Below are 23,980 nucleotides of genomic sequence, written 5' to 3' on the forward strand. Positions count from 1 at the left end.
TCCAAATATGCCAAAAGATTAAACTGTGATGTTTAAGAAACTGGGAGTATTTATTCTCCATCGGGTTTGTTCTCTGTGCCTGAATGAAGAATCTTCTTTTAAGATTGGCAGAAGAGCAAAATTTTGGCATCAGTCTGGTTGTTGTTGTTGTTTTAAAAAAAATCCATTATAGGCTTGGCAACTACTGTTGTACAAGTGAATTAATATTTTGCAATGTCATAAAAGTTAATACTTTATAGCAAATTTGAAAAAAATTGAAAAATGCAAATTTCACCTTTCCGTTTTCAGACCTAGCCATGGCACAGTATTACATAATGGTTCAGATTTAAAACTAACAACAGTTTACATTAAAACTACAGTGTGCAACCATAGTTGGAATCAGGTATATGATCTGTGGTTTGCACTATGCTTAGTTAGTATGATATCAGTGCTGATGTAATATGAAAAAGGAATGGAGAACAAATATTGTCCTGTCAGAATGTTGTTCTGATCTAGAAGACTAGAAATGTTGATGCTGAACAAGATGCTGCATAGTTTTCTTTCTTTCTTTCTTTCTTTCTTTCTTTCTTTCTTTCTTTCTTTCTTTCTTTCTTTCTCTCTCTCTCTCTCTCTCAATGTATATACAACTTGTTTTTTAAAAAAACACAAACCTCAAAGCGGTTGACAAAAGGAAGAGATATATCAGTTCTTGAGACTTCATTTCTCCTTAATTAATCTGCTGTATTTTCTTTTTCTTTTTTTGTTGGGTGTGTAAATTCTTTGGTTCCTGCTTCATTGCCCAGAGGGCATTTTAATCGAAGATGATGCTGTACTGGTGGTGCATTTTGTTAACATTCAAATCGAATTTTCAGACATTAAACCAATGACTCTGTAGACTCGACCTTTCAGTAGAACTTCACATAAAATAATTACTCCACATATTTGTGTACACAATTAGTTGAGAACCCAGTTTTGACTTGAAATCGCAGAATAATGAGGTGTCTTGATGTGACAAGTGTCTAAAGGCAGCCTTCTGAGTTTCTCTCTTCTCCCACCTCCCCCAGTGGCTTTGCCTCCAGAGAAGACAGATGGAGTTTGCAGTGGCGATGAAAAGAAAGTGGAGAAGGAAACTGATACACGTACCAATGTCAAGAAGCAGCTAAAATTTGAGGTAAGGATATTATTCTTTCTCTCCCTAGCCACACTTTTCACTGTGATGCCCTGAGATAAATAATGTCCATGACTAAAGCCTCTCCCTCTATGTCTTGATCAATCGTGATGGCAAGCAGCAAAGGAAGGTGGTGGTGGCAATAGCATATGGAGACCCAAGGTTCTGGAAGGTAAAGCAAGGTCAGGACCTGGGAGGAGGATGTAAGTGATGGTGCAGGACCACAATTGGTGGTCTTGCAGCTGAGGATGAAGATAAAGCTGTTTCAGTGATGTCTTGGGGCCAGTATAGCCTGGACTAAGAAGTCAAGATGGAAGACCCACCGATGGTATGTGGCACCTGACCATTTCAGTGGCATGCATTGTCGGGAGGGAGACTCCCAACGGGCTTGCATAACATAACACTGTATCCACTGTTGGTTCTACCCACAGTTTACCCACTGAGGTTACTGGGCACGACAGAATTAGGCCCCTCAGTTTCAGTGGGTTCATACTGAGAAGAACTTGGCTAGATACAACACCGGGAAAGCCCCTCCGGCTCCGATTGTACTCCTCAACCATCAACTCCAACTGCAGCGGCAAGCTTCAGTATGTGTTACTGCTGGCCACTCTGAGACCATTTCATGAAAAGTGACATACAAATTTAGCAAACAAGTGAAATTGTAGCATGCTCTCCATAAACAGAATTAAACAGTACCACACTCACAGCCAGGTGGGCAGGGTATTATTATTATTATTATTATTATTTATTATTAGCCAGCTGGACCAGGCCAATGGCTCATCTGCTCAAGCATCCTGTTCTCACAGGGGCTAACCAGATGCCTGTGGGAAATGGGTGAGCAGGATCCAAGCAGAATAGCTCTCTCCCATCCTGTGATTTCCCCCATCTGGTATTCCAAAGCATTACTGCCCCCAACTGTGGAGGCAGAGCATAGCCTTCATGGCTATTAGCCATTGATACCTTTATCCTCCATGAATTTGTCCAGTCCTCTTTTAAAGCCATCCAAGTTGATGGTCATCACTGCCTCCTGTGGGAGCAGGTTCCATAGTTTGAGCACTGCATGAAAAAGTGCTTTCTTTTGCCTGTCACAAACCTTCCAACATGCAGCTTCATTGGACGTCCATGAGTCCCAGTGTTATGAGCGAAGGAGAAATCTTTTTCTCTACCCACTCTCTCCATGCCATGCATAATTTTATAAATTTCTGAAACTAAAAAGTCCCCAATACTGCAGCCTTTCTTCATAGGGGAGTTTCTATCATATCTTGTTCACTCTGCTGCTTTCCTGGCCATCAGTTTTGGAGCAAAAGCCTCTTTTGAGCACAGAGCCCCATCACTGCCACCTTTGCTTGGAAAAGGCAGCCTGTACGTTCGAAGATGAGATAAATAACATCAGTAGCATATAGTGTTGCTTATACGCATGAGAGTAATGCAACTCAACTACTTCAGCTAAGTAGGCTAACGATAAGTACTCAGAAGGTGGCTAAAGCCACCTGAAAATAGTTTCTCACATTGTAAGATAATGGGTTTCAGTCTCTGTTTCCTAATGCTTGTAGATTGCTCCTTAAGATATGGCTATTCCATCAAATAGTGACATATCCTTAGACGGAATAAGAAATATGTGCTGTTTTACTGAAGTTTTGTTTACCTCTTGCCCTGCTTCTAAGTGTCCAAGACCTGGTCTGCTTCATGTTTAATCAAATTATACTTCCTGAGACTGTTCACATACCTGGGAATAAGCAGCACTGAACTTAGTGGCATTTACTCCTGAATAGACATGTATAGTTGTAGGTCAGGGGTCAACAACCTAAGGCCCATGGGCACAAGCAGCCCACGGGGGTCGTTTAACCGGTCCACGAGCCGCCCGCTCGGTGAGCCCCCGCACACTGTGCTAAACTCAGAAATCTCATATGTGCTTATGCAGACGCCAACACTGGAAATTGTGTGTGTGTGTGTGTGTGTGTGTGTGCTAAGGCCCGCGAAGGGATCTCCACTGGAGTGAACCAGCCCAGGCGAGGTAAACCTTGCCGACCCCTGTTGTAGGCCATTAATTATGTTTGGCATATCCAAAGAACATTTTGTCTTTATCAACAACCCTGTGAGGCAGATAATTCGTTGTTGTTGTTAATTATTGAAATATTCTCATCCTAGCCTACCTCACATGGTTGTTGTAGGGATTAAAAGAGGAGGGGGAGACCTGTGCACACCACCTTGTGCTCCTAGGTAGGATATAAATGCAATACATATATATCTGCATATACTACATATAAGGGTGGAGCTTTAAACTCATGGTGGCAATGTGGCAGTGTTGGCTCCAGGTTTCAGAGGGATTTTTGACAAGAACCCTTCATGGAACCTCCCCACCACTCCCTCAGCAAATGTTATTTCCACACTACCATTATCCCCAGCTGCTCCATCTGTTCTTCTTCGTCGTCGTCCTTATTTCTCCCTCCTGCTCCCTAGCCAGTCTTGAGAGACAAAGAGCAAGCAGTCAGTGACATCTCCTCCTGTTCCTCTTCCACCACACCACTATTCTAGGCCAGAGTGAGAGGCAAGTGAGCAAGCAGAGGAGGAGGAGGTCCAGGGAGGGTGTGGCCAGCGAGCCCCTTGTTGGGGTGTGCACCTTAGGCATGTGCCCAACCATACTGCCCATTGCCGCTGGCCCTCGAGTAGGGTGCAGGAAGGAAAATCTGTTACAATTGGAAGGTCAGTTGGATAAGCCATGATGGAAGCTTTGGAGCAGCCCAAGAGCTTGAGTATGTGCTGAGAGATGAGGAATGTTGACATCTACCCCCAGGGATCAGAATGTGTGCCAGGACAACCCCACATATTGTGAACCATTTATCCCAAACACTTAATACTTGCTTCCTTCCTTTCATGTGCTATTTTGCTGTTCCTCTACTGGCCTGATTGCATTTCTGTGCTGTACGTGGGCTCTTTCCTTTTTTCTTTTTAATTTTGTTTTCCTTTGTAGTCTACTATCTTCTCTCCCTCTCTCTCTTTTGTTATACACTTCCTACCGGGGGAAAAACTTGCAAAAAGTCTTTCATCTCTGGGCCCCCAGGGTGATCCAACCTTGACCTAGCTGCACTGGAAATCCATCTGATTAAGACAGGCGGTGAGGAGGAAAAGGTCTTGCCAGGAATGAGTCTGATGGCCTATTTCCTTGTAGACTTACAAGCAGCATAAAATTGCCAGACATTGTTCGCCATTGGCAAGCTTTGCTCATGAAGAAAGGGATTTAATAAACAGGAGCACCCAGATATGCCGTCATCCAGACTAAAAGGCTGCCTGTCTCCATAGAGACAGTATACAGATTTTTTAAAATTAAAATAAGAAATAGAGAACCATGCACCTCAATGTTGTAGAAACAGCATGTGTATTATCTCCAGGTTGGTGGTGAACTGAACATCATTTGTCAAGAAATTCATTCTTATCATAATTTATAGTCTCCAGTTTTTGATTATTATTTTTAGGGAGCAGCTAGCAAATTTCAGTAGAACACAAATTCTTCTAGGGAAGTTTTTTAGATGGAGCAAATGCTTGACTTCTGAAGAAAAACCATCCTATTTGGCACGCCTGTTGCCTCTGGGCCTGGTTACTGCTTCTTCAGTGTGATTTCTACCAACCCCCTAATCCCCGGCTGCTGCTTTCACCTTCTTCCTTAGAGAGTTACTTAGGTGATCCCAACTAATCAAGAATTGTGCAGTGAGTAGGATGATGTCATATTGTGTGGCCAGTCAGTTATGGCTGTGTGATGACATCGCTAAGCACAAGTGAAAGTAGGAGAGAGAAAAGCAGGAGATGATGATAATGATGATTGGCATGGCTAAATATGTCCCTGGAAAAATTGAGTAGTTTCAGCTCAGGTATATATAGAATTATTCATTTATTTTTCATGGCCATCTTGAACTTTTTGAGTGCCAATGTGGAATTACATCCAGGAAGACCCAGGCTGGAACACCATAAGTTCAGAGGGTCAGATAACATAGTGCAGCTCAAGCAGATGCCCTGGTTCCAAAACAGCAGCTCTTTCTGACAATTTTCTCCAATTCTGACCAAGCCAGAAACAACAGTTACACAATTTCAGGCAGGCAGGCTTCTGTTGGCTCACCAGATCTCCTGGTCTGGCCGGGTGGACAAGTTGCAGCACCTTGGTGGTGCTGTAGAGCCGGAAAGTTCAGGGCCAACACCTTTCTCTTCCAAGAGGTGTGGGGAGTAAAGTTCTTGGACATTGTAGCCAGAGTCCCTGATTTGAATTCTGTGGTGCCTTATACTTCTTTCATATGGTAGTATAAGCTACCTGGAACTCTGCTTTAGCCACAGGCACCCTGCAAAGCCAAGCGATCGGCACAAACCCCTGTTATTTAACAAAGGAAATAAGTTGCCTGTTTCAGCTGTTAACGCGGAGTGGCACGTCCTCACACACGCACAAAGGAAAGCTTGTGAGTTTTAGGCAGTGCAGGACAGAGAGAGCTGTTCTTACGTGGCAGAGGCCCAGGCACTGAGATATTCACAGGCACGTATCCACTTGTATTCCAAATCAAAGCTTCCGAATCGTGTAAGCTAAGGGGCTAAGAGGATGGTAAACGTTTTTTCGTTTCATGACCGGGTACAAAAGAATCTGAAATGTGACTGTCGAGAAGGGAGAGGTCTAAATCTGAGGTGGTGGATGTGCCTTGGCTTTTAAAGGTTCCTGGGAATGTTTGTGTAATACGAAACTCAGTTTCCACTGTCAAGTTTGCAGGCGGGGGGGGGGGTACATTAGCAGCTTTCAGCCGGGGCTTGTTACAGCTAAGAGAAGACTGCCTTTGAACTCAGCGGGGGACGGGGGGCTTTACCGTTAACTGCTGTAGGGAATTGGTTTCAAGTCAGCAGATCAAGCAGGTATTTCTGAGCTCCCATCATGCCAGAGCTATTTGGAGCTGTTTATTTTACTTGCGTGCAACGACTTTTCTTTTAATTGCCCCCATGGCTTGTGTTGCAACTCTTGCTGACTCTGATCGCGGGAGCCTTGAAAGAAGGAAGGCGAGCATCTTACAGAAATTTGGGGAGGGGGGCTGTAAGCCAAGCAGACTAATTTGCTAAATATCCCCCTCCCCAACCCGCTGCCACCACCGACCAGGAAGCCTGTGAACTGCGGCGACCCTGTTTTAAATCTAACCTGGTAAAGTGGACTTTGGCAAGTCACTATCAGTCAGCCTTTAGGTTCTTGAGGGCAATCTCTGAGGTAAACGCAATTAGGCAGTGGATGCTGAGCCATTGAAAACATAAGAGCCTGCAGGATCAGGTCAGTGGCCTACCTAAGTCTAGCATCCTGTTCTCACAGTGGCCAACCAGAGGCCTCTGTGAAAGTGGCAAGTTGGATCCAAGCACAAGGGCACTCCCTCTTCCTGTGGTTTCTATCAGAAGGTATTCAGAAGCATTACTGCCTCTGGAGGCAGAACATAGCCATTGTGTCTAGTAGCCATCAATAGCTTTATCCTCCATGATAAGGGAGTGGGTGGCACTGTGGTCAAAACCACTGAGCCTCTTGGGCTTGCCAATCGGAAGGTTGGTGATTCGAATCCACACAATGGGGTGAGATCCTGTTGCTGTGTGCCAGCTTCTGCCACCTAACCATTTGAAAGCATACCAGTGCGAGTAGATAAATAGGTACGGCTGTGGTAGAAAGATAAACGGCGCTTCCGTGGCACTCATCACACTGTCCCGTTGCTCCAGAAGTGGTTTAGTCATGCTGGCCACATGACTTGGAAAGCTGTCTGTAGACAAACGCCGGCTCCCTTGGTCTGAAGCAAGATGAGTGCCGCAACCCCATAGTTCTTCTTTGACTGGACTTAACCGTCCAGGGGTCCTTTACCTTTTTGCCTATCCTCCATGAATTGCTTGGTCCTCTTTTAAAGCAATCCAGGTTCATGGACATGGACTGCCTCCTGTGGGATGGAGTTCCATAGTTTAATTGGGCACTGAATGAAGAAGTACTTTATTTTGCCTGACCTGAACCTTCCAACATTCCGTTTCCTTGGATGTCCACACGTTCCAGAATTATAGGGGAGGAACCTTTTCTCCTTTTTGTAATGCACATTTTTATAAATTTACATTGTGTTACTTCTTACTCGCCTTCTCTCTAAACTAAAAAGTCTCAAATGCTGCAACCTTTCCTCATAGGGGAGTTTCTCATCACTTGCTCTTGCTGCTGCTTTCCTGGTCATCAGGACGCAGAGCCACATCCTCCATGAATACACATGTAATTTGTTTAAGCTGGTTGGTCTGTTGAGTAGAAGAAAAGTTGGTACCCCTGATGCTTGCTGATTACAGGATCAGAACTAATTTTTAAGGAGCATCGTTCTGATAGAAAGCATTTGTTGGGTTTAAAAGCACTCTTTAAAAATATTTGCTGTATGTCCCCCACCCCACCCCAACCCCAGCTGCAGTTGTTGGCACGTAAAAATCTAATTAGCTGCTGCAGAAAATTTTCATTGTTTCCTATTGACAGTTTGCAGAGACTATTTTTGAATAACAACCTTGGCTTTAGAGGCTCTGGATTGGACCCTTAGTATGTAACCACCTTGCTGTGTGCTCTAATTGTCTTTTAACGTTTTCACCATAAGCCAGCTCTCAAACGATTGCGTAAAGTAGCTGTGGTTGGCAAGAATTTTTCACCCCCCTTTATTAATTCCAAATTGGGTTCTACTTCAACAGATGTAATGCTTTAATGAGTTATAAGGGAGAGCCGGAATTAATACTACATTGAAAAATCTGTGTTGCGAAAGGGTTTTTTTCTGAAATGAGTTTATGCCACGGGTCTATTTTCTATTAATGGTCACTTCTGTTTCAACTTTATCCTGCCTCATGCTGAGAGTGTCTCACTTTTCCTCCTTGAATTAAGGAGAGGTTTTTCTTCTCACTGTTCCCTCTCTCTCTTTTAAATTGGAGGATCTCACATTATATTTTCAGGCATTTTAGTAAGTAGCTTTCACATAGTTTCGTCTTCTTGCTCAATGAAACCAAAAAAAATGTTTCAAATTCTCTGAGAGTCTTAGCCCAAGGGAAATAGACAAGGAGCGCTATTGAATGCCTTTCCTCTTCTGCTCAGCAGAATATACGGGAAATGGGGTCTCAATATTGTTACCATTAAGGTTGCTAACCAACTAGGGGGAGGGGGGTCAAAACTGACCCATTGGGGCTTTCCTCCACCCCCATTCACCTGTGTGCCACCTTCCAGAATTTTAAAAAATGCATGATTCAACTAGTACTGAGCCAAATGCCACCCTAGTTGCAGGTGGTCGAAATGGAAGGTCTGTTTTTCAATTCAGGGGTGTGTGCACAGTCCACAGGTGTAAACAAAAGATGGGTAGAGGGGAGAGTCATTTTGGGGAAAACCCATCCTCCTTAAGCCTCCCACCCAGTTTCAGGCGCCCCTTTTGCCCCACAGAAAATTCAAGCCGAAAGTTCAGGTCCTTGAGCTTTTGGCTCAGTGCAAGTTTCAACTGTTTAGCTCAGCCTTCCCCAACTTGGTGCCCTCTGAATAATATGGGGCTGCAGTTCCCAGCAGCCCTGACCACCAGACTTGCCAGATATGAGCCTGGTGGTATTTGTAGACCAACAAGATCTGGCAGGCACCAACTTCAAGGTGAAGGGCCTTTTCACTGGTGGCACCTCTGTGGAACACCCTCCTTCAAAAGGCCTGCTGGATTCAACTCTTTCAGGCTTCTAGAAACTGAGCAGTTATTCAGAAGGCCTTCTCCACAGGTTGTGTGCAAGGGACATTTTGTGTATTGCTTTGAGTTTTTAATGCTGTTGCCAATTTCTGAACTTTGAATTGACTGATGAAATGGTTCTCTGGAAAGAACTGCTAGCCACTGCTTCTGCACAGTCAATGAGAGGAATGGTCTTCCTTGCCAGATCCCAGGTGGTGATGGTAGAAGCAAGGGAACCTCAACCTGTGTCACCCAAAGACAAGATTGCTGATGGGCTCGCCACCCTCGCTGACACTCATGTGCTTGCATGGCTGCTGGTTGGCTAGCTACCATAAGTGTGTTTGTGTGGTAGCCAATCAGCAGTCATACACTTGCATGGCACTTAGGAACTCCCTTTCTCCACCAACATCTCCTTGTTCTCCTGTTTTTATTGCTGTGGTTGGACTGCTTCTATTATTCTTACAGTGAGCTGTCTAGAGGGGCCAGGTTGTTGGGTGGGCATGGGGGAGAAATCTTTTTTTTAAAAAAAGAAAAGAAAAGAAAAAACCAACTATTGTCTGAATTTATTTTTAAAATATATTTTAAAGAGGAAGTTAGCCTCCTCTGCAAATAGGACTTTTGCTTTAGGTAATCAGCTACTCTTTGCATGTTCCTTAGGAATTGCAATGTGATGTGTCCGTTGAGGAAGACAACAGGCAAGAGTGGACCTTCACGCTTTATGACTTCGACAACAATGGCAGAGTCACGCGTGAGGTGAGCGAAGTTTAGCTTCCTGATACGTCTGTGGTGCTTGCTAACAAGGGGAGCGGTTTGTACCATACTGCTCTGGGGCAAGGATGCCTCTGGTACTAACTGGCTGAGCTAGTGTGATGTTGTGGTATCTTCTCAGGGGATTGGGGGTGTGTGTGAGAGAAAGCAGGGTATAAATAAAACTTTATACCACTTGAGATCAGGAAAGGCTTTCTTTGTCAGGGTATGTGTGCGAAGTGTGGGGATATTGCCCAAGAAAACTGGTGGATGAAGAAACCCGGACAAAGTAGGAACGGAAAAGCCAGAACTGTAGAAGAACAAAATGACTAGTTGAAGAAATGGATCTGGCCCCAGTTATACATGCATTGCCTACTTCTAGACTTGATTGCTGCTGCACACTCTGTGTGGGGCTGCCCTTGAAGGGCACCAGGATCAGTCTGAGAAAGGGCCTTCTCTCTGGTAGCCCCCAGGTTACGGAGCTCCATGCCCTGTGAGTTCCACTTGGCTCCTACATATTTCAACACTACTTCCAGCTGGCCTACGGCCCACTTCATTTTTAGTCTGCCCTTCTCTTGTTCTCCTTTGCTTATTTGGGCTGGCTTATTGCTATTTTATTTTTAAATTTAATTCTAGTTGACTGTTTAAGGTGGTATAATAGTACCTTAAATGTGTAGTACAGTTGGGGCCCTTAGCAGCAGGCTTCCTTCACCCATTGCTGTAAATCCATGTCTGGTTGCTGAATGCGTGCGCTGGGACCATGAGGAAAGTGTTATGCTGTCAAGGGCTCTGTGGCTTTACGTGATCTCTGCCAGGCCATTTGTATATGTTCAGTCGTCGCTTGATTTTGCAGCCACGCCTGCACGTGAAGCAGCTTTGAAATCTCCTGCTTTTGGAATACCCTGCGCTATTTTGTTTTGTTAAGCATGTTGTCGTTTTGATGCCGGGGATTAGCCATTTAAAAACAAAGGCGTTTTAAAGGGGCTTGTTTTTGAAGGGATAAAAATCTCAAACAAATGATACTTTAAACGGAGTGTCAAAACAAACCCTTGCAAACATATGCTCCTTTTGGCTCCCCTCCTGCCTTTATAGCTGAGCTATTGAAATAGCAAGGGCCCCTTTTGAAATTATTTCCAGGGAGATTAACGACGTCAGTCAACCATATTTATAGGTATGGAGCAGAGGTCCAGGCTGCCATCTCTGTCAAATCTCAGGCTGCCCACCATCAGATTTAATTGCAAAGCAGCAAAATATAGCTGGTGCCTTTCCATAAATCAGATGAAGACAGCGTAGGGTGTCTTGGGGCATGCAAGCCTCTCAGGAAACTTATGCACAGATCAGGGCTGTGGAACCCTTTTTATCCGCATCTGGGCAACTTTCCAGGAGCCACCTACTAGTTTTGGGTAGGGCCAAAAGTGGGCAGAGCAATGAAAGTAGATTTTACTTTTGTATATTAGACTAGTATCTGTGCGCACACACCTCTCTCCTTCATTTCCCACCCCTGGCACAGGCTGTAGAACTGTGTTGGAAAACTCTCCTTCTCTTTGGATTTTGGTGTTCCAAATTACAAAGCGTGACGGTGGAAATCTTTTTTCCAGAATTTTGCATTAGAGCGTCAGGCATGCTCACATTGCCACAGCTCTTAATTCCGTCATGCCTTCTCCCCACTTTGCTTATCAGTATGTACCTGTGCATCAGCCTGATACGTAAGCCGACAAAATTTGGTTGGCATACGTCTGTTTCGGGAGACCATGGAAGAGTGTGCCTTTGGGGGCGAGGTCAAACCATTGGAGTGTAGCAGCGCCTGCTTTGGCTGTAGAGACCGATTCAGGAAAGTCGTGTTTCGTTCCAGCTGGGGCAGATGAAGGCATCCGGTTGTGCTGCTGTGGGTATACCACGGCGTTTCTTCTTTCTGTGCTCCTCCCTGCAGTCAACAACATTTACTAGCCTGTAATAATGATGATGATGATAGTAAAATATAATGTAGCCTGTGTTTCCATGTTGACCACGGAACAAAGGTTTTTAACCTCTTGGCAGCCTAGTAAAAACAAACAGAAAGAGACTTCTGCCAAGCAAACTGGAGAAGGAGGGGACAGATTCCTTCATGGGCATAGCAGCTACACCTGGTGGGTGTGGTAGCTGCCCACGCTAAAATGGGGCTAGCCCAATTGGCCTTGCGTTCCCCCCACTCCCATGTGTTCTTTTAATGAGTTGAGTTGTGACCCTCTCTACTGTTAGGCATTCTGGACTGTTGATTGCCACTCTTTCTTTAGAGCCTTGTGTATGGGGGAGGCTCTTTGTGTATCCAAATCACTGACTGGAACAGGGCAAAATGTCATCTGTACTCTCAAATGACCAAAAAACCCTAAAGGAAAAGTGTGTGCGCTCCCCCACCCCCGCGCTTTTAACTCAAGCTCTTGCTTTTGTAATAACAAATTCTCCATGAAAAGTACTCAAATCTCCATCTTAGAAGGAAACTCTTTGGAGATCGGCAGTCCTCTGTTTAAGATCCTTCTAAACGTAATGCTGCTTTGATGGTTTTCTTGAGATACCTCTTTTGTGGTGTTTTGGGTCTCTCTCCCCCCCCCCCTTTCATTTTTTCTTTTTCACTTCCAAGTTCAGATCTTCAACAGGCTTCTTTTGAAATGATTGTGGCGTGTACTCGGGAGCATAATTAATGTGATGGCAAATTATAAAATTAGCATCCAGCCGCTGTACTTGAAACAGTGTCATTAATGTCCAGGGTGAGAAGACTGAGAAGAAGGGGAAAATGCCATTTATGGTCTTTTTGGCGCGAGAGGGAGATAACTTTCCACACTGTAATGTGGATATAACTGCAAAACTTGGCTAATATTACTTCCCAGCATTCCTTGTGCCATGCAGAAATGAACTCGTTATATATCACGAGAGGCTTTTAGGGAGCTTGACAGCTGCCTTGTAATTAGCTTCATATGGTTGTTAATAATTGGACTTCAGACTTGGAATAGAGCATACAGAGTTTGCCAGCCTTGAGGCTTCAACTTACCAGGTCTCTCTCTCTCTCTCTCTCTCTCTCTCTCTCTCTCTCTCTCTCTCTCTCTCTCTCTCTCTCTCCCTCTCCCCCTCTCCCCCTCTCCCTCTCCCCCTCTCTCCCTCTCTCCCTTTCCATCTTTTCCTATCTCACATCCCCTCACTGCTTTCTTCCCGATCTACCTTAGGCCTGATTCCAACATTTGCCAAAGGTGGGGTTGTTATTGATTTGAGCCTAATGTTTTTACGCTAACCACCATTCCACACTGGGTCTTTTAGACCAGATTCTGTTAGGGATGGAAGAGCCTGTCAGTCTTGGTTTCTCTAATTTTTGTGTGTGTGAGCCAATGTGTGGTGGTTGGAGTGTCAGACTAGGACCTGGGAGACCAGGGTTCACTGTGACTTTGGGGCATTACCTGCCTCTCAGCGTAACCAACCTCACAGAGTTGTGGGGATTAAATGAGAGGGAGAACCATGTGACCAACTTGAGCTCCTTGGAGAAAAGGGCGGGATAGACATGCAGTGAATACAATAAACAAACAAACAAATAAACATGTTTCTCCTTTTGTCAGTTTTTGCTTCTTTTATTGAAGAAGATCCCAAGGTTGTGGGAAAGGTTGTGGATCACTGGGTTGAACTTCACTGCATGTAATGCTCTGAAGGAAAATATAATGAAAATGATATATAGATGGTACATGACCCCAGTTAAACTTGCCAAAATATACCATTTGTCTGACAATAAATGTTGGAAATGTAAGGAAAATGAAGGAACATTCTTTCACCTCTGGTGGACTTGTCCTAAAGTGAAGGCCTTCTGGGAAATGATATATAATGAGTTGAAAAAGGTATTTAAGTATACCTTTACCAAGAAACCAGAGGCCTTCCTTCTGGGCATTGTCGGCCAGAATGTGTTAAAGAAGGATCGAACATTTTTTATGTATGCAACAACGGCAGCAAGGATACTTATTGCTAAGAATTGGAAGACTCAAGATCTACCCACACTGGAAGAATGGCAGATGCAGCTGATGGACTATATGCAACTAGCTGAGATGACTGGAAGAATCCGAGACCTGGGAGAAGAGAGGGTTGAAGAAGACTGGAAGAAATTCAAGACATACCTACAAAAACATTGTAACTTGGTTGAATGTTAAGAAGGATGCTGATCATAAATAACTGTCCACCACTAAATTAGATTTTAATTTGACGATAAGTGAGATTAAGAAGATTACATATTCTCTTTTGTTAGAGAACTGTTAGATTGTATTAAAATGAAGGGATATAAGATTCTAAACAAGATGATAATTTGTTTGAAAATTTTTTATTTACGATGTAAGTGGGTGCGGGAGACGTGAGGGAGTCCAAATAAGTGATGAAAGTATGTTATGTAAATGAAGTTGGTTGTTATTTATGCATTTGTATTTTAAAAAACCTTAATAAATTTTCTTTTAAAAAAAAATATTGAAGAAGATCCGCACAAAACTTCATACACATTTGTGCATTTCTCCTAATATGTACGGGATTTCTCTTAAAATAATGCATTTCAGGGTGCTATTTCTATGGATTTAAAAAGTTATTTGCTGGAGGTACTACTACACTGCCACAGAACGATTGCCTAAGACTGCAATCCTATATGCACTTACTTGGGAGTGTGTCCCATAGAAGTCAATAGGACATGCTCCTGAGTATATAGAATTTGTAAGAAAGATACATTTACTCTCAGCCCAATCTTAAATTGGTTTAATAGTCATCATAATTTTATTATTTATACCCTACCCATCTGGCTAGGTTTCCCCAGCCACTCTGGGCTGCTTCCAGCAGAATATAAAAGCATAATCAAACGACAAACGTTAAAAACTTCCTGATATAGGGCTGCCTACAGATGTCTTCTAAAAGTTGTGTAGTTCTTAATCTCCTTGACATCTGATGGGAGGGCATTCCATTACTTGGAAGTAAGCCTCACTGAGTTCATTAGGACTTCCATCCAGGTAAATAAGGATAAGATTGTAGTCCTAATAGTCTTGAGTAGCTTTTTTGGCTAAGCAAGGTTGGCAGGATTTCTAAGCTACATCTGACCTTGGTGTGAAAATTACATGAGTGTAACGTAATTATTATATGTGTTGCAAGATTAGGGAAATCCTTGTAAACATTGTGCAGTTAGGTCAGAGAGCGGTTTTCTCCATAAAATATAATGAGGTGAAAAATGCACAGCAGTTAATGCGTTCTCACCTTGAAACTAGGCTGAAGCATTTGTGACTCTAATTATGGTCAGAGAACTGCACACAGCATCTTTACAATGGGCCACTCCTAACAAATGTACCTCCTTATGCATTACGGGGGGTGGGGGTGGAACAGCAGATCATAGTCTACCTCATCTACCACCAGTGTGAGTATTTCATGTGCTTCTACAGGACATATGTGTTGAAAGAAAACACCTCACATGCATAAAGCCAAATTTTGCAACCGAGACATCAACTTTAGGTGGAATCCTGGTTTTGTGGTTCAGCATGTTGGTTTTTAATATGATTATGGTGAAGACATTGGATGGCTTTGGAAAAGGATTGGACAAGTTCATGGAGGATAGGACTATCTATCAGTGGCCACCAGGCATGATGGATATACTATGCCACCACAGTTGAAGGCAGGGATGCTTCTGAATAACAGTTGCTGGAAACTGGAAGGGAGGGGACTCTTGTACTGGGGTCCTGCTTGCAGGCTTCCCACAGGCATCTGGGTGGCCCCTGTGAGAACAGAATGCTGGACTAAGTGGACCACTGGCCTGATCCTACAGGCACTTCTTATGTTCTTAACAGGGCAGTAGTGCAATGCTATTCCACTCCACCACCCATGGCTATATAATAATTTGGCCAGTGAAAGCCAAATTCACACATTCAGTCTTTGTCAAGGATGGGGAACCTGTGGCCCTTCAGTTGCTGGGCTCCAATGCCTATCAGCTCCAGTCAGCATGGCTGATGGTCAGGAATGATGGGAGTTGTAGTCCAACAACACCTGAAGGACCATAAGCTACCCATCCTTGATGTAGATCTTCAGCCTAGTGAGGAGTTTTTCTCCCTTTTCAGTGGCCTTTCAGTTTACTAATGGGTTGCTCAGGGATGTGGAACCAGTTATCCAGTTGTTGGACTCTCGGTTCCCATCAGTCCCAGCCAGCAGGGCCAGTGGTTTGAAAACAAGTCAGACTGTCAGTCCACGTAGTCTAGTATTGCCCACACTGACTTGGAGTGGCATTGCAGGCAGGGGGAATTGCCTGCCCTACCAGGAGCTACTTAAGATTGAACCTGAGACCTTCTGCATGCAAGGCAGTTGCTGTACCACTGAGGTATCCCCATTCTACAGAGAACTTCAATTTCGTAGCAGATTACATGATGAGTGTATGTGTGTCTTGGAGGTACAGAAGACTAGGCAAGAACCCAATGACACAATCAGAATGCAGGGCAACTGTTGATTGAGTTGGACCTTCTGGCAGTGAAGACTACCTATGGCTGAAGAGCAGCAAAGTAATTTGCAACCATCCAAACCTTCTCAGCTTAGTCATGTGTGAAGTGCTGAACTTTTTGACCTGATGTGTTAGAAAACAGATTGGGGTTTCAAAGAGAGGTGTGTTGCCCGTGTGTTCTGTCACTGTTCCTCAACAAAATTCCTTGTAAGCAGTGTAGTGGGTTTGCCTCTTATCTGTGGAGCCTTGTTTCTAGAGGTGCTGGGTTTGTTAATGGAGTTTCTGATAGGTGAGAATGTTCAGATGGCCATCTGTCTCCTACCAAACAGCTAGCTGGCATTGTGGACATGTTGTCAAAAGGATGGATTTAAGCTGTCAGAAGATTTTGAATGATATTGCTTGCTTGTGTGTGTGTGTGTACTTGCTTGTGACCAGAGACATAACTCACCCAGTGTGACTGAAGGAAGAGTTCTGTGGGATAGATGGACACTGGCATACTATATATTAAGTCAGAATCAGTGTATATATGGAGTCATTCTGTTAACTTCAGTTATAACTCACAGTAGAGATTGAACCCTTTTGGCTTTTAATTAACCTGCCTTTCTGGGCCTGAAGGCTCAAGGTCTTATCTCCTTTAAAGCCATTTGCTTCTGTGGTTCAATGCCTTCTGGCATGTCATGCCAAAAAAAAAAAGGACCTAAAACTACTAAAGGCAAAGCACTGGACAGCTATAATTTTACCATTCTTTCCCAAAGCTTGTCAGATTCTCTTGGGAAAATAAACACACACATTTTGGGGAGCTCATTCAGATGTAACATTTAGTACTCAGGAATTCCCTTCTATAACAATACCTCCAATAAAAGGTGGTTGCAATGGATTGATACAGGCCCCTCATCAAGGGATGAATCTTTGAGTGGCAACTAGATCCTTGTTGAATGTCGTTAACAGGATCATTCCTGCAAAAGTTTAGAGGGTATCTTGTTGTAACATACGTTTTCCATTTCTCTGAGCTCATGTGATTGATTGATTGATTGATTGATTGATTGATTATTTATTTACTTTCTGCATCTGTACACTGTCTTCTTGCCAGCGCACTTTTATGTACATGATGGTTTTTAAATATTTGCTTGGGGTTTAACAGAAATGACAAAAACTAAGAAAGGAATGGGAGTGATTGAAAAATACAGAAGTTCAAGAACTGTAACCACTGCATGGTTTGGGGAGGAGAGGATTATCTAGGTGGTAGTTCCCTCCTGTCTTACGTTTCCACTTCTACTGCACTCAGAGGAAAGGCTGTGAATGGAGGTAGCTGGGCAAAGTTGAGCCAATAGAGTGGACCCTGCTGCCTTGCCCCTTCCTCAGATTGAGCCAGATGGAATGGCTGACCATGGAGGGAGTTCAGAGAGGGAGGAACCAAGAAATTATTGTTACCTCGCAAGCCTATGGAATCTCACTTGCAGTCTCACTTCTTCCTCTGATACAACCAGATGGGTTTTTGGTTTTTAATTGGCATGGATGATGCTTCAGGGTCAGCATGTGAAAGTCTGACTTTGCACTGAAGCAAGCTCTCAACTGGTAGACCCTCCAATACTTGCACAAAGTAGGGCATCAATATCTCATTTGCTCCAAGTACCTGGAATTAGTCCAGGGACACAGAAGAGACACAGAGAACTGATAAGTGAATGGGTATGGTTGGTGTCAATGAGGAGGCAAGCTGATATTTGTGTCATTAATACAGTTCATTAATTGAAGAGCCATTGTGTAAGTTAAAACAGTTTGGACTGCTAACTGTAACAAAAAGAAACCCCCAAATTGCTCAATAACAGCTTTTGAAACAGACATCTTATGCACGTAATTCACAAAACTGGCTGTCATCTTCTTTCGTAGACACTCTGTCATTGATTGAGCTGCTGTGATGTCACAGAATGTAAACGCATTGTTGTGGAATTGTCAACAAGAGAAAATTTCTGTGAATGAAATAAGAGGCGATTTTCTCTGAGCGGGGAAAAAGCACCTCATTCTTTATTTCTGTTCTTGACGCATATGTCTTCCTCTGCTTGTTTCATCCTTGATTCTAGGACATCACCAGCTTGCTTCATACCATTTATGAAGTAGTTGATGCTTCAGTAAACCACTCTCCCAGCTCTAGTAAAACCTTGCGGGTGAAGCTCACCGTAGCTCCAGATGGGAGTCAGAAGAAGAAAAGTATCCTACTGAACCATGCTGGTAAGAGTTTGATTCTGAATTTCCGATGGCGGATATGTCAACTCATTACGCAAAAGCATATAAAACTGACTTACCAGGTTGGTTGTCTGTCCATCTAAACCAGTGTTGCCATCGCTGATGGGCAGCTTTTCATATCACCTACTGCCTGATCCTTTTAACTGGAGAATCTTTTTAGGATCCTGATCCCCAATCTCCTTTAAATCACTTTTTTCCTTTTACTCCCAAACATTTCTCCCCCTCCACATAACACAAAACTAAAGAATTCTTCTGTGGGTGGTGGATCTTCCACTCCCTCCATGTGTGGTCATGGAGGAGATGATGTTCCCCTGCTCAGTTCATTTAAATGGTAGATGGCCCCCACTTGTTAAGCCATGTAAGAATGTCAATAATAAGAGGGAAATGGCAAGATATAGCACTCTTGGTGAGGGAAGATGTTTGTTGTATGTTCATTCTGAAAACAATGGGAATATAATAATAATAACAATAGGAAAATGAACATGGTTTTGTGTGTATGTGTTGTGGGGGCAGATCTTCAGAGCGCAAGGCACCGAACGGAAAGCAAGGCTAATGAAGAACTGAGGAGTTGTGAGAAGAAGCAGAGGGGCTCCCTCAGGTGAGTTGGAAGCAATTCTTCATTTGTCTCATGATTAGGGATCTTTAAGGTCAGCCCTGAGAGGTTTAGGATTTAAAATTTATTTTTTAGGCAAGCCTACTCAGACCTGTCATTTTATTATGCATATTTGACTTTTAAAGTTCTGCTGGTTTTATCTAAATGCTATGTCTCCTTGTTGTTTTGATCTTCATATGCATGTTTTATTTTCTTTCTTTCTTTTTGAAACCATTTATAAATTTTTGTTCATTAAGTGGTATATAATTCTTTGCTAAAGAAAAAGAAGTTGGGCTTACATCAAATGCTGCTGTGTCAGCTTGCTCCTATGTTGCCATAATGATGCATAGAATCTTGGGACCACATGGGTGGAGCCTATCAAACGGAGCCTTGCCACCTGATTCATTCATCGCCCAGCCAGAAGATAATCTCGTGAGAAGGCCCCATCTGATTGACTGCGCCCTTGTAGTTACAGACTTCCAAGCATTACAGGCTTAACAGCATGCTCCTTTTCAGTAATGAGGTGTCCAGCTTTCTCCAGACCTTGCTTCAGAGGCTGCCTTGCCAGCTGCTGCCAAATCCTCACTTCACTCATGAAAAGCTTATTGATAAGGAAATACCTATGTTTCAACCACTCTTTAAAGCCACCATCAATCTTTCTTTGCTTGCGCTGCTCTCTTGTAGGTATTGCCCATCTTAAGATATTTGCCAGCTACAAGTAAACACATGTAACTTACCTGCATGCTACATACAGGACTCATAATTGTATGCATCGGGGCAGTTTCAACTGGGAAAACCATCTGGAGGAAAGGGTTAACCTCCTTCCCACCCCCACTGCTAAGGTCCCGATCCAAACCAGAGCCCTCTCACCTCCTGGCAACTGCATTTCACAATAAAGGGGGTAGCCATGGTTGATCTTTTGCAGCAAAACTGACAAAGACCCCTTTGGAACCTGAAAGGCTAACAGATTTATAGCAGCATGAGTTTCTGCTGGCAGGCAACAACAATGTACAGTATGAAGATCGGAAGCAGGATTTCTTATGAACCATTTAAGGAAAATGATGATCTGTGCTTTAAAAAGAATTTTGAGAAATGCCCTTCAGAGAATATTTAAAAAATGAGTGAGTGTGTGAGTGTGTGTGTGTTATTTTTCTGGTGTGACTCAGGGTGCATCAGTTTCCAGCAAAGCAGAGAGACGGTGGTCTCTTTCATGCACAGCTGCAGGTATACTTGCAGCCTTGAAAAGATTAGATAAAACAGGATTTATTTGAAGTTGTATCTCCCTGAAGGAATGCACAATATTGTTTTGGATGCCAGTCTGGGAAGAGACCTTGTTTCCCTGAAAAACATCTTGTCATGTTGTTGGCAAAGATTAGCAAAGAGAAGCATTTGGCTAAGATTTGCCCCAATATCATGCCTTTTCATCAGTTTTATTCATGTATTTTTGATGTCCATCCCACCTTATCCTCGGGGCACTGTGCAGGTAGCAACACATTTAAAATGCAGCACAGTGAAAGTGCCGAGTTGAATGCCCGCTTGCCATCTAAAAAACCATTGTAGAACAGATTAAAACAATCCTATATCTTCTTTGCCTGCTTCTTTGTTTTTTTACATGCACTATTACAGAACAACAACAGCGTCTGCAGATATTCTCAGAAATGGGCTTTGGTGACTTTGCACAGTTATGGGCAACTGTTGAGACCCTCTCTCTATGTCTGCTACGGCTCTTTGAACCAGGGTGCTGTAGTGGTTAGAGTGTGTCACACTAGTACCTGGGAGACCAGGGTTCTAGTTTGGGTGACCTTGGGCCAGTAACTGCTTCTCAGCCTAACTTACCACCCAGGGTTGTTGTGGGGATTAAATGAGGAGAGGGAGAACCATGTTTACTACCTTGAGCAACTTGGAGAAAAAGGTGGGCTATAAATGCAATAATTGGAATGTGACTGGTATCAGGATCCAATGGTGTGTCGTGGATTGGGATCTAAAGCTTGCCCCAGGCTTGAAGGGGAGCCCTTGACATATTATCCTCTATGGGCCCATTCCTGCACCCCACACCCACTCTATGGGCTTGTCTAGTAGCAGCAGTGATCTTTCAATTGCTGCTGGGTGGCCACCATTTTATATCTCCCACAGTGGCCCCCAAGATGGCATTGCTCCACAGCAATGTAGGAGGTTTAACATGGTGCCTTGTAGCCGCTTACTAAGGGTGGACCTCCCTTACCATTGGACCCTGCCAGGCCTCTGACTCCCCAGCAGTTGCCTGAAAATGCCTGTTGCTAATGTTGGCCCCAAATCGTAGCATAGTCCAACCTTGGATGAAAATAATCAAGACAACAATCAGATAGCATTTTTAAGGAAACTTGGCATGATGCTCCTAGCCAGGAATTGGGAAATCTCTTGATCAGGATTGGCCCACTATGTTTCCTCCCAGAGTGGATCAGCAAATGATGCGCCCTATACAAGTCAAAGAGCGTAGTACTCAAGGTAGCCAGGTTCTTATTCTTACACCTGAAAACATCCTACAAATGCCTCTCCCACATCCTGGCTGTTAAAATACAGTGGAACCTCAAGTTGAGGATGTAATCCGTGATGGAGGCACGTATGTAACCCGCAGTGTCGTGTTGGCACATGCGCGTGACGTGATTTGGTCTTCTGCGCATGTGCGAGCGGCGAAACCCGGAAGTAACCCTGAAAACATGTAACCCAAAGCATTTGTAACCCGAGGTACCACTGTACAGTAATAAATTCAGTGGCTACCAATTTGTTATTGAGAGGCGTATGTGCAAAGAAAGTCATCTCTGTTGCATTTTGTTGTTGTTTAGTCCGTTAGTCATGTCACACTCTTTGTGACCCCATGGACCAGAGCACACAAGGCACTCCTGTCTTCACTGCCTCCCACAGTTTGGTCAAACTCATGTTAGTAGCTTCAAGAACAATGTCCAACCATCTTGTCGTCTGTCATCCCTTTCTCTTTGTGCCCTCAATCTTTCCCAACATCATGGTCTCTTCCAAGAAGTCTTCTCTTCTCATGAGGTGGCCAAAGTATTGGAGCCTCAGCTTCAGGATCTGTCCTTCCAGTGAGCACTCAGGGCTGATTTCCTTCAGAATGTATAGGTTTGATCTCCTTGCAGTCCATGGGACTTTCAAGAGTCTCCTCCAGCACCATAATTCAAAAGCATCAATTCTTCGGCGATCAGCCTTCTTTATGGTCCAGCTCTCACTTCCGTACATCACTACTGGGAAAACAATAGCTTTATACGAATCTTTGTCGGCAAGATGATGTCTCTGCTTTTTAAGATGCTGTCTAGGTTTGTCATCACTTTTCTCCCAAGAAGCAGGCGTCTTTTAATTTCATGACTGTTGTCACCATCTGCAGTGATCATGGAGCCCAAGAAAGTAAAACCTCTCACTGCCTCCATTTCTTCCGCTTCTATTTGCCAGGAGGTGATGGGACCAGTGGCCATGACCTTCGTTTTTTTGATGTTGAGCTTCAGACCATATTTTGCGCTCTCCTCTTTCACCCTCATTAAGAGGTTCTTTAATTCTTTCTCACTTTCTGCCATCAAAGTTGTGTCATCTGCATATCTGAGGCTGTTCTGTTGCATTTTAGCAGTTACACAAATCTCCATGAAAGGGTCAGGCTTTGTGTCTTTTCTTTAAAATGACTTGTCTGTTTTTGTTCTTTTAAATAAATTGTTTACATATGTAGACGTCGTTCTGTTGGGACATGGTGCATTTTATTGTGCCACATTCTTGGCCTCATCGTTGTTAAAGCTAAGATTCTTCCCATTTTTCCTTTCCTTGTTTGGCTCATAAATGACTGGTATTTCAGAAATTCATTCTCAGGAAATAGCTCTGCTATATATGAAATGGTAGTGCTTGAACAGGAAAGAGAGATGGACTTATTCAGCCAACAGTTGATCCGGCTTTATTAAAACTATTTCCCCCTCCAATCAGGAGTGTGTTCTTTATCTCCTGGAGTTTTTACCTGCAGTCTCCCCTTTGCCAAATACATTAGAATTGCGAGGGGTACCCCATGGCCAACTATTATTATTTTAAGTATTTATACCCTGCCTTTTTCCCAAGCTGGGATTGAAGGGATCTTACAACATTTTAAAACACCATTGTAAAATACAAAGTAATAAAAGCAAACTTGTTAAAAACAGTAAAATACTTAAAATTGTTTTGAAGCATTGGTCTGCCTAGCTCTGTCTGCCCACCCCACCCTCTGAGGTCTGTTCCCAGCTTCCTGTGGGTGCTGGGGCCCCAGCAACATTACATGTGTGCCTCTATTGAATATGACATTGCAAGGAATTCCAGCCAAGGGTGAATTTTATGTAGGAGCATTGCTCCCAGAAGCACTGACCGTCTGTAACTTCAAAACAAAGCTTGTCATTTCAGTGTGTGCTCACTGATTTGGATATAATAATATGTGCATTGCAATTTCCCTTCCTTCTCACAGGTACCACCATGGTGAAGCCAAAACTGAACAGAATGGATGCTATCGTCACTGTGTCGATGAAAACATTGAAAGGAGAAACCACTATTTGGATCTTGCAGGAATAGAAAACTATACGTCAAAATTTGGACCAGGTATATTATGCATTTTCTATAATTTAGCTGCTCCCTAGAGAAGCTATTGTAATGATCTATATGTTTAATATCTCATGCTCTCTCTCTCTCTCTCTCTCTCTCTCTCTCTCTCTCTCTCTCTCTCTCTCTCTCTCTCTCACACACACACACACACACACACACACACACACACACACACATGCTCTTATTTATTTATTTATTATTGGATTTTTCCTTCTTTTTTTAGCTGTTTGTGTTTTAGCTGTAAGCCACCTTGAGTCCCTGTCAGGGAAAAAGTAGGATATAAATACAACAACAACAATAATAATTTAGATCTCAGCTATTCCGACCGTCCTTTTTATTGTTGTTAAAATTGGATCTTTAGACTTGTAGGTGCTCAAGTAACTGGAACCCAGAGAGAACTAAACTAAAATTTCCAACTCTATTGACCAAGTGTAAAAATGATCATTAATACAGCTGCTAGGGAGCTGCTTTTAAACAAACAAACAAACAAACAAACAAAC

General features: G+C 43.3%; 1 protein-coding gene across 3 annotated transcripts in view; it reads left to right on the forward strand.

The window, feature by feature from the left end:
• NKD1 (NKD inhibitor of WNT signaling pathway 1) overlaps positions 1 to 23,980 on the forward strand; it is a 120,786-nt gene that overhangs the window by 91,893 nt on the left and 4,913 nt on the right. For 2 of the 3 annotated variants that reach the window (XM_081924079.1, XM_081924081.1), the window contains 5 exons: positions 1,044 to 1,150; positions 9,502 to 9,597; positions 18,130 to 18,277; positions 18,806 to 18,890; positions 23,347 to 23,477. In XM_081924079.1, the coding sequence (XP_081780205.1) occupies positions 1,044 to 1,150; positions 9,502 to 9,597; positions 18,130 to 18,277; positions 18,806 to 18,890; positions 23,347 to 23,477 (567 nt within the window). The remainder of the gene's footprint in view (positions 1 to 1,043; positions 1,151 to 9,501; positions 9,598 to 18,129; positions 18,278 to 18,805; positions 18,891 to 23,346; positions 23,478 to 23,980) is intronic. The other variant, XM_081924080.1, reaches the window with a different exon arrangement.

The sequence above is a fragment of the Podarcis melisellensis genome (assembly GCF_964234715.1).
Source record: "Podarcis melisellensis genome assembly, chromosome: 8".
NCBI lineage: Eukaryota > Metazoa > Chordata > Lepidosauria > Squamata > Lacertidae > Podarcis > Podarcis melisellensis.